We start from the raw sequence: 14,194 nt of genomic DNA, 5'->3' as shown, positions 1-14,194 counted from the left end.
CTTTAGCATTGCCCATCTTTAAGTCTTTAAAGTCCAGAGTTTCATTCTTGGTGGTCTCCTATTATTCTATATTCTCACCCTGGGAAAACTCACATATGTTCTTGCCTTCCACCCCAATGACTTCCAAATCTTGTTGTTTACTTCATATTTTTTTTTAAGTTCCAGATCTATATATTTACTGTCTACTAAAAAGCTGCCTTCATTAGGATAGCCCATAGACATCTGACTCAATATGTCTAAAAAGTGAATCCCAACCTAATACTGCTTGTAAATTTCCTGTCTTGGTGAGTACATTATCAGCTACCTAGTTGCCGAAACCAGAAACCTGTGGGTCCTTTTAGATCTTTTTTTTTTTTTTTAATCCCTTATGTGCCACAGATAATCAACTGCAAATTATTTTAGTTCTACCTTACAGTTTCTCAAATATGTCTCCTTTCCCTTATGTTGTTGGAGTACTTCAGAAAGTCATCATCTCTCTCATCTGGATTATTGTTTCCCTGCCTCTAACACTGCTTCCCTTTCCACCTAATTCCGTTCAGCAAATCTGATTGTGTCATCATGCCGACCCCCTCTCTCACTGATTGGTGTAAGGCAAGAACTCAAGCTTGAGTTGTCGTTAAATCCTTTACTACCCATGTCCCAGGTGTCCCAGGTCTAGCTCTCTAGCTCCCATTCTACTTCTATACTTCTGATAATGACTGCTCCTTTTTCTGAACTCCTAAATGGAATGCTTGTACCACCCCGGATACTTACTTATACTACATGCTTTCTGCTGTTCTTTAACTGTTTATGTGTATGTATTTTATGGACCAAATGAGGGGACCTTCTCCAGGGCTTGGACCATTTCCTCCAGAAAGGGTAAGACAGTATTTTTGTGGACATAGTGTGCAGTCAATAAATATTTATTGGATTACATTCACTAATAAGTCTTTCTCTCCTTATATATTATTTATTAATAATGTCAGTTTCTCTTTAAAATTGTCTCTGAGTTTTAACTGCATGAAGGCTTCACATTTTTTTAGTAACTTTGTGGCACTGGTTTGCTAATTAATAGGACTTAACTTTTCATTTTCACCTAGCAAATCTGTTTCTTCATAGGTGAGGAATTCTTGCAATGTGCATGGTGGTAATAACAGCTATTTTTGGAAATATCAGCAAGAGTGTGCTAAATACTGTCAAATACTCTTAGATTCTTCTATGATTAGAATGGCTTATAAACTTAAAAGTATCACAGCTTTAATTGGATTGAAGATAGGTTAATTTGATTCTTAGCTTTTCAAATGCAGCCTTTCAAGAACAAGGATTTTTTGGTCAGTTTAAGATAAGATATTAGGAATTGATGTGTCTTACTGCCTTAGAACATGAAGGATTCTTTTGTTAACTGACACAGGCATTGACATGTAGAGAAGAACTCCTGACTCTTCTTCTGTCTCTCCTTCCACTGGTATGGAAGATACCTGTCCAAGAAGAAAAGGCAACAGGTATGCTTTTTCCCCTTATCATATCACTTGTGTTATCAAAATCTCATAGAAAAGTTACTTCTGCCTGAATGTTTGATTCTGATTCAGATTCAGAACAGTATATGTTATAGTGATTTATTATATACTAAATATGAAAAATTATTTAGGCAAACACATTTTTCTTTCAATAATACAAAAACCATGGTGCTTCCTGAGGGACGTACTTGAATGTACTGATGATTAGAAAATGTATGAAGAAGCAGAACACTTATCAGAAGGAGTGAATCTAGGTGTGTAGCATACATCAGAAAAATGGATAGTGAAAAGTTGGAAGTGAAAAATCTGAATAAAGCAATTAAAGTTTCTTTGCTTATTTTAAAGACTGCTTTCTATTACCAGTATTCTTTAAGTGACTTTTGCAGTATTTGTTTTAGCTTAGTTTTTCTAGTGTTGCCTCTAAAGGATAATTTTTATTTTATTTTATTTTTAGACAGAGTCTCACTCTGTCACCCAGGTTGGAGTGCAGTGGAGTGATCTCGGCTTACTGCAACCTCAGCCTCCCGAGTTCAAGCGATACTTGTGCCTCAGCCTCCTGAGTAGATGGGATTACAGGAGTGCACAACCATGCCAGACTAATTTTCGCCTTTTAGTACAGATGGGGTTTCACCATGTTGGCTAGGCTGGTCTCAAACTCCTGACCTCAAGTAGTCTGCCCACCACAGCCTCCCAAAGTGCTGGGATTACAGGCATGAGCCACTGTGCCCAGCCTAAAGGATAAATTTAATATAATATTTTGTTTCAAGCTTGGGTAGAATTATTACACATAAGGTCAATAGATATTTTTAATTTATGATTTTGAAGAATTCATATGTCTATAAAGTACATGAAACTTTAAATGTTTCATTGGTGAGATTAATAGTTTTCCTCTTGACCCTTTCTTGTGACATGTGACTTGTGAGATGTTTGAAGATCTCTCAGGTTAAAAAAAAAAATCTATTCTATTTTAATTCCTGTATTTTTAGTGAATTTCATGGAGGTTTTTTAAAGGAAGTATCTAAGGTCTTGTAATACTGTTTTTCTGCTTATTTATTGATTCACTAACTCTCTGCTTTTATTTTTTTCTAAGTTTGCAGAATTCACACATTGTTAATCACTTAAGAAATCTGATTAATGCTCTTTGGGGGAAGTTGTCTTCATTGTCTGCATCTTTTACTTGGGTGGAATTTGTCAGACTCCTTTTAATTTCTCCTCTTCCCATCTGGTTTGCTTTCCCTGTCTTAGTAAAGCACAGATTTTTTATTTACGGATTTTAATTTACTCACTCTAAATTACAAATACTTTTTTATATAGCTCTTATTACATACTGCAAAGAGAAAGACTGATTTAATTATCTTTTTAGTTAAAAGGAGAATTCGTTCATTTCCCCTAAGAAATAGTTACTGAGTGTTGACCATATGCCAGTCCCTATCTAGGCACTGGGGATGAAATAACGATGTCTATACCTGGTGCCTAGTTTCTCAAATGCTGAAACATTTAAGAAATAATTTGAATAAAGAATTCTTTAAACCTCAGTTTTGGAGAACATTTGGCATATAGTGTATGATTTTGAAATAATTTTAGGAAAATCTTAAAGTAGTTAAGATCTATCAGGTCTATGAATACTATTTTTGAGAATATAATACATCCTTATATCTTAATTAGGGGACTATGGGAGGAGATTTGTAAACAGTATGAACAACAGCACTAAATACCAGATAATCTACAGCATCTCTTATGTTGAAGTTAGAATATAATATATAGTTTTAAATCAGATTTACTTTCTTAACTTTGTTCTCTTTTGTTTGTTGTTGCTGTTTTGAGATAGAGTCTCACTCTGTCACCTGGGCTGAAGAGCAGTGGCACGATCTCATCTCACTGCAACCTCCGCCTCTCAGGTTCAAGTGATTCTCCTGCCTCAGCCTCCCAAGTAGCTGGGATTACAGGCAGGTGCCACCAGATCTGGCTAATTTTTATATTTTAGCTAGAGACAGGGTTTCACCACGTTGGCCAGGCTCGTCTCAAACTCTTGACCTCAAGTGATCCACCTGCCTCAGCCTCCCAAAGTGCTGGGATTACAGGCATGAGCCACCTCACCCAGCCTCTCTTTTGCTGTTTCAAAAATCAGTTTGTATCCTTTGAAGTAATGTCAGCTAGTGTTTAGAGTAAGGATAGGTGTGCCTCTGTTTTGTTGTTTTAAAAATCAATTTGTATCCTTTGAACTAATGTCAGCTAGTGTTTAGAGTAAGGACAAGTGTGAGGGGAAGTAACCCAGAGATGTGACATAAATGAAGGAAATCAGCCCTGCTGCAAAATACATTGAGGATAAACTCCTTTAGTGGGTGATAAATAAGAGGGCTGTCACCTTAAAATTGAGTTTTAAAACATATTGAGGTATTCTAAGTCTTCTTTCTTCATTCTGTTAGATTTTAATCTACCGCTCTCAGCTGATATAATCCTGACCAAAGAAAAGAACTCAAGCTCACAAAGATCCACTCAGGAAAAATTACATTTAGAAGGAAGTGCCCTGTCTAGTCAGGTTTCTGCAAAAGTAAATGTTTTTCGAAAAAGCAGACGACAGCGTAAAATTACCCATCGCTATTCTATAAGAGATGCAAGAAAGACACAGCTGTCCACCTCAGATTCAGAAGCCAATTCAGATGAAAAAGGCATAACAATGAATAAGCATAGAAGGCCCCATCTGCTGCAGCATTTTGTAACATCGTTTCCTAAAGAAGACCACCCTAAAGCTAAACTTGACCACTTAACAACCAAAGAAGAACAGACTCCTCCAGATACTATGGCTTTGGAAAATTCCAGAGAGATTATTCCAAGACAGGAGTCAAACACTGACATTTTAAGTGAGCCAGCTGCCTTGTCTGTTATCAGTAACATGAACAATTCTCCGTTTGACTTATGTCATGTTTTGTTATCTTTATTAGAAAAAGTTTGTAAGTTTGACATTACCTTGAATCATAATTCTCCTTTAGCAGCCAGTGTAGTGCCCACACTAACTGAATTCCTAGCAGGCTTTGGGGACTGCTGTAGTCTGAGTGACAACTTGGAGAGTCGAGTAGTTTCTGCAGGTTGGACTGAAGAACCAGTGGCTTTGATTCAAAGGATGCTCTTTCGAACAGTGTTGCATCTTCTGTCAGTAGATGTTAGTACTGCAGAGATGATGCCAGAAAATCTTAGGAAAAATTTAACTGAATTGCTTAGAGCAGCTTTAAAAATTAGAACATGCCTAGAAAAGCAGCCTGACCCTTTTGCACCAAGACAAAAGAAAACACTGCAGGAGGTTCAGGAAGATTTTGTGTTTTCAAAGTATCGTCATAGAGCCCTTCTTTTACCTGAGCTTTTGGAAGGAGTTCTTCGGATTCTGATCTGTTGTCTTCAGAGTGCAGCTTCAAATCCCTTCTACTTCAGTCAAGCTGTGGATTTGGTTCAAGAATTCATTCAGCATCATGGATTTAATTTATTTGAAACAGCAGTTCTTCAGATGGAATGGCTGGTTTTAAGAGATGGAGTTCCTCCTGAGGCCTCAGAGCATTTGAAAGCCCTAATAAATAGTGTGATGAAAATAATGAGCACTGTCAAAAAGGTGAAATCAGAGCAACTTCATCATTCGATGTGTACAAGAAAAAGGCACAGACGATGTGAATATTCTCATTTTATGCATCATCACCGAGATCTCTCAGGTCTTCTGGTTTCAGCTTTTAAAAACCAGGTTTCCAAAAACCCATTTGAAGAGACTGCAGACGGAGATGTTTACTATCCTGAGCGGTGCTGTTGCATTGCGGTGTGTGCCCATCAGTGCTTGCGCTTACTACAGCAGGCTTCCTTGAGCAGCACTTGTGTCCAGATCCTCTCGGGTGTTCATAACATTGGAATATGCTGTTGTATGGATCCCAAATCTGTAATCATTCCTTTGCTCCATGCTTTTAAGTTGCCAGCACTGAAAAATTTTCAGCAGCATATATTGAATATCCTTAACAAACTTATTTTGGATCAGTTAGGAGGAGCAGAGATATCACCAAAAATTAAAAAAGCAGCTTGTAATATTTGCACTGTTGACTCTGACCAACTAGCCCAATTAGAAGAGACACTGCAGGGAAACTTACGTGATGCTGAACCCTCCTCAAGTTCATCCACTCCTTCTTATAGATTTCAAGGGATCCTGCCTAGCAGTGGATCTGAAGATTTGTTGTGGAAATGGGATGCTTTAAAGGCTTATCAGAACTTTGTTTTTGAAGAAGACAGATTACATAGTATACAGATTGCAAATCACATTTGCAGTTTAATCCAGAAAGGCAATATAGTTGTTCAGTGGAAGCTATATAATTACATATTTAATCCTGTGCTCCAAAGAGGAGTTGAATTAGCACATCATTGTCAACACCTAAGCATTACTTCAGCTCAGAGTCATGTATGTAGTCATCGTAACCAGTGCTTGCCTCAGGACGTGCTTCAGATTTATGTAAAAACTCTGCCTATCCTGCTTAAATCCAGGTTTGTATGTGTTTGGGTGGCAGGGGCGGGTGGGGCGTGCATGTCTAGATCTTTTTCATTGGATGCTTTCAAGTGAGTGATGAAATGTATGCATTTAAACTTCTGACACTGATATCTCCAGGGCCTTGGCAGTAGTGTGATCATGTTTACTGTTTATTCTTTCCTAGGATTTAATTTCAATTTGCCAACAAAAAATGTTCTCCTTCCACATCAGATTTGTTTTAACCATTTGTTTATGTATGTATGTATTTTTACTGAGCTGTTTACAGAGAAGAGGATAGAGCCATTGATTTTAATTTCTCAACAAAAAGAAAAGTTTTAGATATACTTCTGAGAAAAACGTAGATGAAACACAGATATCCAAGAGCAGGGCAAGTTTAATTACTTTATATTTCTTTGATACAATATTATTGGCCATTGAAAATGTTTACAAAGATCATATTGGAATATGAGAAAATGATTATACTATCTTATGGGTAAAATATAAACAATTAAAATAGTATTAGGCCGGGCACGGTGGCTCAAACCTGTAATCCCAGCACTTTGGGAGGCCGAGACAGACGGATCACGAGGTCAGGAGATCGAGACCATCCTGGCTAACACGGTGAAACCCCGTCTCTACTAAAAAATACAAAAAACTAGCCGGGCGAGGTGGCGGGCGCCTGTAGTCCCAGCTACTCGGGAGGCTGAGGCAAGAGAATGACGTAAACCCGGGAGGCGGAGTTTGCAGTGAGCTGAGATCTGGCCACTGCACTCCAGCCTGGGTGACAGAATAAGACTCCGTCTCAAAAAAAAAAAAAAGTGTTCACTTATTTACAACTATGTAAAATACATAAAATGATTATTGAGGCAGTGGTATTAATGGGATTGTTAATTTTAAAATATTAAATTTACATTTGTAACCTCTGCAATATATGCAGAAAAATTAGAAAATATAGATAAGCAAAAATAAGAAAATTAAAATTACTTTTAATCATATCAGTGAGTTTTCCAGATTTTGTGATTGCCAAATCTGGTGCATTTAAAAATAATTTTATAAATAAAGCTTGCTTCTGATAGGTAGACTGGCCTTTCAAATTAATGCATATACCATTTTAGAAACTTATACAAATATATCCTATCATTAATATCTTCATGTGTGGCATTTTTTGGTCCATCTTAGTACAACTACTTTAAAACTATTATTGACATTAAATCATTGCCTTACAGTCATTTAAAAATTTTTCTGTCGTTTCGGCATCGTTTAAATAGAACTGACTGATTAGAAAGTTTTGTAACTCTTTGGCATATTTGTGGACAACCTGGATCTTTGTGATGGAAGGGCTGAGAATCATCTAGCTGGCTTATGTTAAAGTTATTAGTAGGATTCCAATGATCTAGACACAAGTCTCACCTGAGACAGAGCTGAAAACCTTTTTATAGTATTTGTACTATTGACTCTGTGCAGCTAGCCCAGTTAGAAGGGAAATTCATGTGATGCCGAACCTTCTGAAGATTTTCAGCTCTGTAGTGTGATTCTTTCTCTTCATAAGGCATAGATTTAAAATAAACAAAAATTCCCAAATGAACCATCAGGCAGAAAAACTAATGAACAAACACATGCTTACCTGCCCTCAGAGTGTCTATCGCGAGTGTGGTGGTGGCTGTGATGTTCAGAATTTATATAGAATTTGCCATTTGGAGAAAAATATTATTCCCTGAATTGCTTCATTTAATGTGGGACAGGTAATCTTTTGTTTCTAGACACTGCTGGAGCCATATATACAAATGTTTGAAGAAGGATATCAGAGTAATTAGAAAGTAACTTGAAGTCCTGATTATATCTAACTAAGAACTTTAGCCCGATAATTGATGGATAAAATTAGGTAGTGGTTAGTGTATCCCACATGCAATACCAATATATTAAATACTATATGTACTTATTTATAAATGATGTTTCTTTATTTAAAACTTTTTACATGCTTTTTTCTTTCGCAGGGTAATAAGAGATTTGTTTTTGAGTTGTAATGGAGTACACCAAATAATCGAATTAAATTACTTAAATGGTATTCGAAGTCATTCTCTAAAAGCATTTGAAACTCTGATAATCAGCCTAGAGGAGCAACAGAAAGATGCCTCAGTTCCAGGTATTGATGGGATAGACAATGAACAGAAGGAGTTGTCCTCTGTACATGTAGGTACTTCTTTTCATCATCAGCAAGCTTATTCAGATTCTCCTCAGAGTCTCAGCAGATTTTATGCTGGCCTCAAAGAAGCTTATCCAAAGAGGCGGAAGACTGTTAACCAGGATGTTCATATCAACACAATAAACCTATTCCTCTGTGTGGCATTTTTATGCATAAGTAAAGAAGCAGAGTCTGATAGGGAGTTGGCCAATGACTCAGAAGATACTTCTGGCTATGACAGCACAGCCAGCGAGCCTTTAAGTCATATGCTGCCATGTTTATCTCTCGAGAGCCTTGCTTTGCCTTCTCCTGAACATATGCACCAAGCAGCAGACATTTGGTCTATGTGTCGTTGGATCTACATGTTGAGTTCAGTCTTCCAGAAACAGTTTTATAGGTTTGGTGGTTTCCAAGTATGCCATAAGTTAATATTTATGATAATACAGAAACTGTTCAGAAGTCACAAAGAGGAGCAAGGAAAAAAGGAGGGAGATACAACTGTAAATGAAAACCAGGATTTAAACAGAATTTCTCAACCTGAGATAACTATGAAGGAAGATTTATTATCTTTGACTATAAAAAGTGACCCCATACCATCAGAACTAGGTAGTCTAAAAAAGAGTGCTGACAGTTTAGGTAAATTAGAGTTACAGCATATTTCTTCCATGAATGTGGAACAAATTTCAGCTAGTGAAGCTGCTCCCGAGGAAGCAAAGATATTTACAAGTCAAGAAAGTGAGACCTCACTTCAGAGTATACGACTTTTGGAAGCCCTTCTGGCCATTTGTCTTCATGGTGCCAGAACTAGTCAACAGAAGATGGAATTGGAGTTACCTAATCAGGTAATACCGTGTCCTTAGTTCAGCTGTTATGTAATATGTATACATAAATAGATATATTATGTAATATATATTATTATATATAATGTAATATATATTAGGTTTTATATATATTACGTTTTTTATATATATACACACACATACACAGACATACACACACACACATTTTTTAAGTGTCAGATGAATAATAATGGATATTGTGTTTCAAAGTTGAAAGATCTAAATCTTTGTGTGATTTAGATCTTTGGCTGCCCTGCCCAGATCTCCTTTACCAAACTGATCACCCATTCACCATCTGCACATCAGCACCCGTCTTCCAGGAATCGCCCTTGGCCGATGGGACATGCCTCACAGGGAGTTGCCCGGGAAGGATGCTCATAGCTAATGCTGATAGATGTGGCTCTAAGAAGTGGCGACAATCACTGTGGGGCACTTCAGGCTCCAGAGCTTCCCAGGAAATGAGGCTGGGACTAGACTTCTCCTAAAACCACATCTTTGTCCAGATTCTTCCCCTAACCTTTTCTGCTTTCCCTCACATTCTTACAAGTTTTCTCCTGAGATCATTTCTCGACTAAAAAGGAATCCAGGGACTGGGAATATGGCAGACCTCTTCTGTCCTCACTAACTTACCCCTAACTGTTCAGCCAGCCAACAGGCTCTTCCTACTTGAGTTCCAGCCTCCATGTTGCCTTATCTCTAAAGAATCCTGATGCTTCCACACTGAATTTCCACAATTGAAATTCACACGCTTTAACACAGCACACAAAACTCTTCAGTCTTGCTTTGACTTCTTTGCTTAGCTTCATTTCTTGTCATTCTTTACCATGCTGCAATGAAAACCAAATAAGATGAACTAAGTATTTTATCAATAAAAATGTTATTAATTTTAACAGGATGTTTGTATAGAGCTAGATATTTGTATAGTCATTTTACTTTCATATCAACTGCAAGTAAATGGATTAGCTTTATAGTTAGGTAAATATTTATTTTTTCATCATTTAGTTTTTTAAATAGTTATTAATATTCTTAGTCTCTTTTATTTTACCTTAGAACTTGTCTGTGGAAAATATATTATTTGAAATGAGGGACCATCTTTCCCAGTCAAAGGTGGTTGAAACACAACTAGCAAAGCCTTTATTTGATGCCCTGCTTCGAGTTGCCCTTGGGAATTATTCAGCAGATTTTGAACATAGTGATGCTGTGACTGAGAAGGTATGAATAACGACATATAGTTGTGTTCTTTGGGTATGACCAGCAGAGGCGGAAGTTGGGATGAGACTAGGATGCTGATGAATGTCATTGAGCATATGGACTAGGACTTGGTCAGATGAGTTCAGTGGATCTTATTACCACGTGATGGATATATGATGGGATGAACAGTATTTTGTCATTGCCCTGTCTTATACATAACAGGAGAGCAGTATGATATGCTTTTCCTTATCTAATCTGGAAATTTACTGAGAATTACTTCCAGTTAAGACAGAAATATATTACTTGATTTGGTATATTTTACATATACCTGATAGTTTATTAAATGCTAATTCAGGGATGGTGATGATTTACCTATCCTATCTGGTTCTTTGGTGGTACAGCTAATATTTCCAGAACTCTCTACTCACATTAATTTTAAATCATTCAACATAAAAATGACTAGTATTTACATAGAAAATAGCAATCACAATGTTTTAGTTGTTTAATGTTATTTCCTAAAGCAACTATTTTAATTTTCTTTCCTAAAATTATATGGTGCATAATTAGCTCATTTCCTTCTCATTTTATGTTTATTTTACCTTTAGTTGCCTTCTGTCCTTTATTTTTTATGTAACTTCTCTTTTAATTCCTTGATCTAGCCATGTATATGATGTTTTATAAGGTTTTGAAATAACATTGTATGTTACTATTTGGCATAACTTAAAAACATGCTGAAATAGCTATTAATGTTCATCATATTACTGAATTAATTGATTAACTGTAAAATGTTAAAATACCTACTTTATTCTACCTTTTATTGTTGTTACAATGATGAAGTATTCTGAGCTTCTTTAGATGAAAATGTTTTCTGAAATGAAGGTATTAGTGACATTTTTATAAGAAAAGGAAAATTTCAGTCTTACACAGGAAGTTAATACTGGAACTCTTGATTTCTGAGATGCTTGTTATGTAGACAGTTGCATTCCGAGATATTTTAATTAATCCCTTTGAAAAAAATGTCTTGTCTGCTCTAGTACCTAATTTATGGGGCATTTATAAAAATCCTTATGAAAAAATCTTTTTATTAACAAATGTGCACAAATAATATATATTAGTATTAAATTGTATGAAGTAAAATTTCACCACATTGTGGTTTTTAGTCATTTCCTATTGTATAACTAGAATGAAATTTCTTACATATATTTATTTATTAATAAATAATAAATAAATGACCTGTAACTTACTTTGTTAGAAACCCCCTTTTTTGAGGTATTAAGTTGTCTGAAAGCATCTGGGAAATTTTGCTGAGTGAATTTCATAATTTATAATAATTCATATTGCTAAGTTTTTTTCTTTAAGAAAATATTGAAGCTGTCCTTAACATGACTTTTGAATAGTAAGTATTCTATAACTAAAAACAAGCAAATATTACAACTTTTACCTTTGAATTACACTGATTTATAGAGTCGTCAATCTGCAGAAGAATTGTCATCCCAGCCTGGTGATTTTTCAGAAGAAGCTGAGGATTCTCAGTGTTGTAGTTTTAAGCTTTTAGTTGAAGAAGAAGGTTATGAAGCAGATAGTGAAAGCAATCCTGAAGATGGCAAAACCCAAGATGATGGTAAAATATCATTGAAGTGCTTGTGATTAGATCTGCAAGCCATATCATTGAATAGCAAAATAGTTCATAATAATACCACTTTAGAATTTTGTATTGCCTTACAGTTTAACAAATGTGTTGCATTATCATTTTATTGATCTTCCCAACAGTCTGGCATTCATATATGCAACAATGTGATATAGTTTGTTATCACAAACATCGTCTGAGTGCCTAAGAACATGGAGTGAAGGACAGCTTCCCCAATTTCATGTATATTCTAGTGTGAAAGACAATAAATACTAGAAATAGATAATAAAATAGAAATAGATAACCTGGGTGATGTTGTAATCGTAACTGGGTGGTGAAATTTATAAATTTCTTAACTATATCAACGTTTTATTAAGAGCACAGCAGTCTTAAAAGATCTTATAAGTCAATTTTTCCAAAATGCAATATTCAGTAAGACAGGATTGTTTCTCAGTTATGAAGTCGGCAAAATTGAGAATTCATCCAACCAATAGCCAAGCCTGCTATTTTCACAAAGATTTGGGTAGGCAAATTGAACTGCTCTGTGATTTAGGTATTTGGGGGGTCAGAAAGTTTGAATAGGTTTTTTTTTTTTTTTAAAGTTGTGTCCATGGGATGTGTTAAATCTGTATCATATGTCTATAAAAATTCTTGTTTATTTGTAAAATTTGTGGTTCTACTGAAGATGAAAATTGCTTTTAAGGCAACTCATTAATCTTCAGAATACCCATATCATTGTCATAAGTTGTGTTGTAGGAAAAGATTGGAAAAGGTTTTGTAAGCATCCTCTGAATAGTACTTTTGCCACTAGATCTTCTAAATGGTTAATAAAGTTTGAAATATTTAGTGTTTAGGGAATAAAAATAATCTTTTGTTTTTCTCTTTTCAGGGGTAGACTTAAAGTCTGAAACAGAAGGTTTCAGTGCATCAAGAAGTCCAAATGACTTACTCGAAAACCTCACTCAAGGGGAAATAATATATCCTGAGATTTGTATGCTGGAATTAAATTTGCTTTCTGCTAGTAAAGCCAAACTTGATGTGCTTGCCCATGTATTTGAGAGTTTTTTGAGAATTATTAGGCAGAAAGAAAAGAATATTTTTCTGCTCATGCAACAGGTAAAAGATTCATTTAGTTAAATGTGATCAATATTTATCAGACTCATCACCCAATAACATCTCCTTAATGTATAACCCAACTTTTCTGAAAATTATTCGAGATGATTACTTATCTTTTCTGGTCCCTCAGGTGTGTTTTTACCTACAAGTGATATTCCAAAATCTTCTAATTCCGTAGTTTTTTAAAAGTAGCATAAAAAATTAATGTCCTTTGCTAGCCAGTAGTAAATTCTCATCTATTTCTGAGAATGGGTAATATTTTTAAAAATGCATTTAATTTGAATATATGCTCACTGTTTTGAAAAATCAGAAAATTTAAAAACAGTATAAAAAGAAAATGAAAATTAGTATAATCCTACACATAGTAGTCTTTTTAGTCATTTTAAAATACATATATACACATATAGTAGATACCCTATCATATAATTTATTATGACATTACAGTTGTTTCATGCTTCTGTGAGGTAAGTAATTTAATTTTGTATTTTTTTTTGTAATCTTCAGGGAACTGTGAAAAATCTTTTAGGAGGGTTCTTGAGTATTTTAACGCAGGCCGATTCTGATTTTCAAGGTAAGTTGAAACTGTTTTTAACAATAGCTCTGAAATTATTTTTTGTGAAAAGTTGATAATAATGGCTTCAGGCCGGGTGTGGTGGCTCATGTCTGTGATCTTAGCACTTTGGGAGGCTGAGGTGGCAGGCGGATCACTTGAGCCTGGGAGTTCAAGACCAGCCTGGGCAATACAAAGAGACCCCATCTATAAAAATCAGCCAGGTGTGGTGGCGCATGCCTGTGGTCCTAGCTACTCGGGAGGCTGAGGTGGGAGGATCACTTAAGCCCAGGAGGCCAAGGCTGCAGTGAGCCATGATCGTGCCACTGCGCTCCAGTCTGGGTGACAGAGCAAGACCCTGTCTCAAAAAAAAAAAAGTCTTCTATTGGCATAGTGCTCTGTGATTTCAAAAAAGCATCTTTATATGCATTATCCCATTTGTTCCTCAGATCCACACAATGAAATAGACAGAGTGCAAGTATGTTTATAGAGAGGAAAATCTAGATTCCAAGGGGTTGACTTGTTCAGGGTCATATACATAGAAGTGGTATTGTGGGGACTGTAAACCCAGTCTAACGCTATGTTGTTGCCATATCTAATATTGATTACTCTGTACTTGCTACTTCCTCAGACATTTGAGGAAGTCATAATGAATGTATAATATGATTGCTAATCACAATAAATCTACATTTTAATTGGAG

The 14,194-nt window shown here is 35.7% G+C and overlaps 1 protein-coding gene across 13 annotated transcripts in view; it reads left to right on the top strand.

Annotated features, from left to right (window-relative positions):
- Window positions 1-14,194, top strand: part of LYST (lysosomal trafficking regulator) — a 217,585-nt gene that overhangs the window by 70,946 nt on the left and 132,445 nt on the right. For 12 of the 13 annotated variants that reach the window (XM_017953559.2, XM_017953541.2, XM_017953553.3 and 9 more), the window contains 7 exons: window positions 1,391-1,481; window positions 3,923-6,005; window positions 7,983-9,012; window positions 10,060-10,221; window positions 11,665-11,821; window positions 12,717-12,943; window positions 13,448-13,514. In XM_017953559.2, coding sequence (XP_017809048.2) covers window positions 1,391-1,481; window positions 3,923-6,005; window positions 7,983-9,012; window positions 10,060-10,221; window positions 11,665-11,821; window positions 12,717-12,943; window positions 13,448-13,514 — 3,817 coding nt within the window. The other variant, XM_017953567.3, reaches the window with a different exon arrangement.

The sequence above is a fragment of the Papio anubis genome, chromosome 1 (genome assembly GCF_008728515.1).
Source record: "Papio anubis isolate 15944 chromosome 1, Panubis1.0, whole genome shotgun sequence".
Taxonomy (NCBI): domain Eukaryota; kingdom Metazoa; phylum Chordata; class Mammalia; order Primates; family Cercopithecidae; genus Papio; species Papio anubis.
Note: the sequence above shows the minus strand (reverse complement) of the source record. Positions and strands in the feature narration are given on the sequence as shown.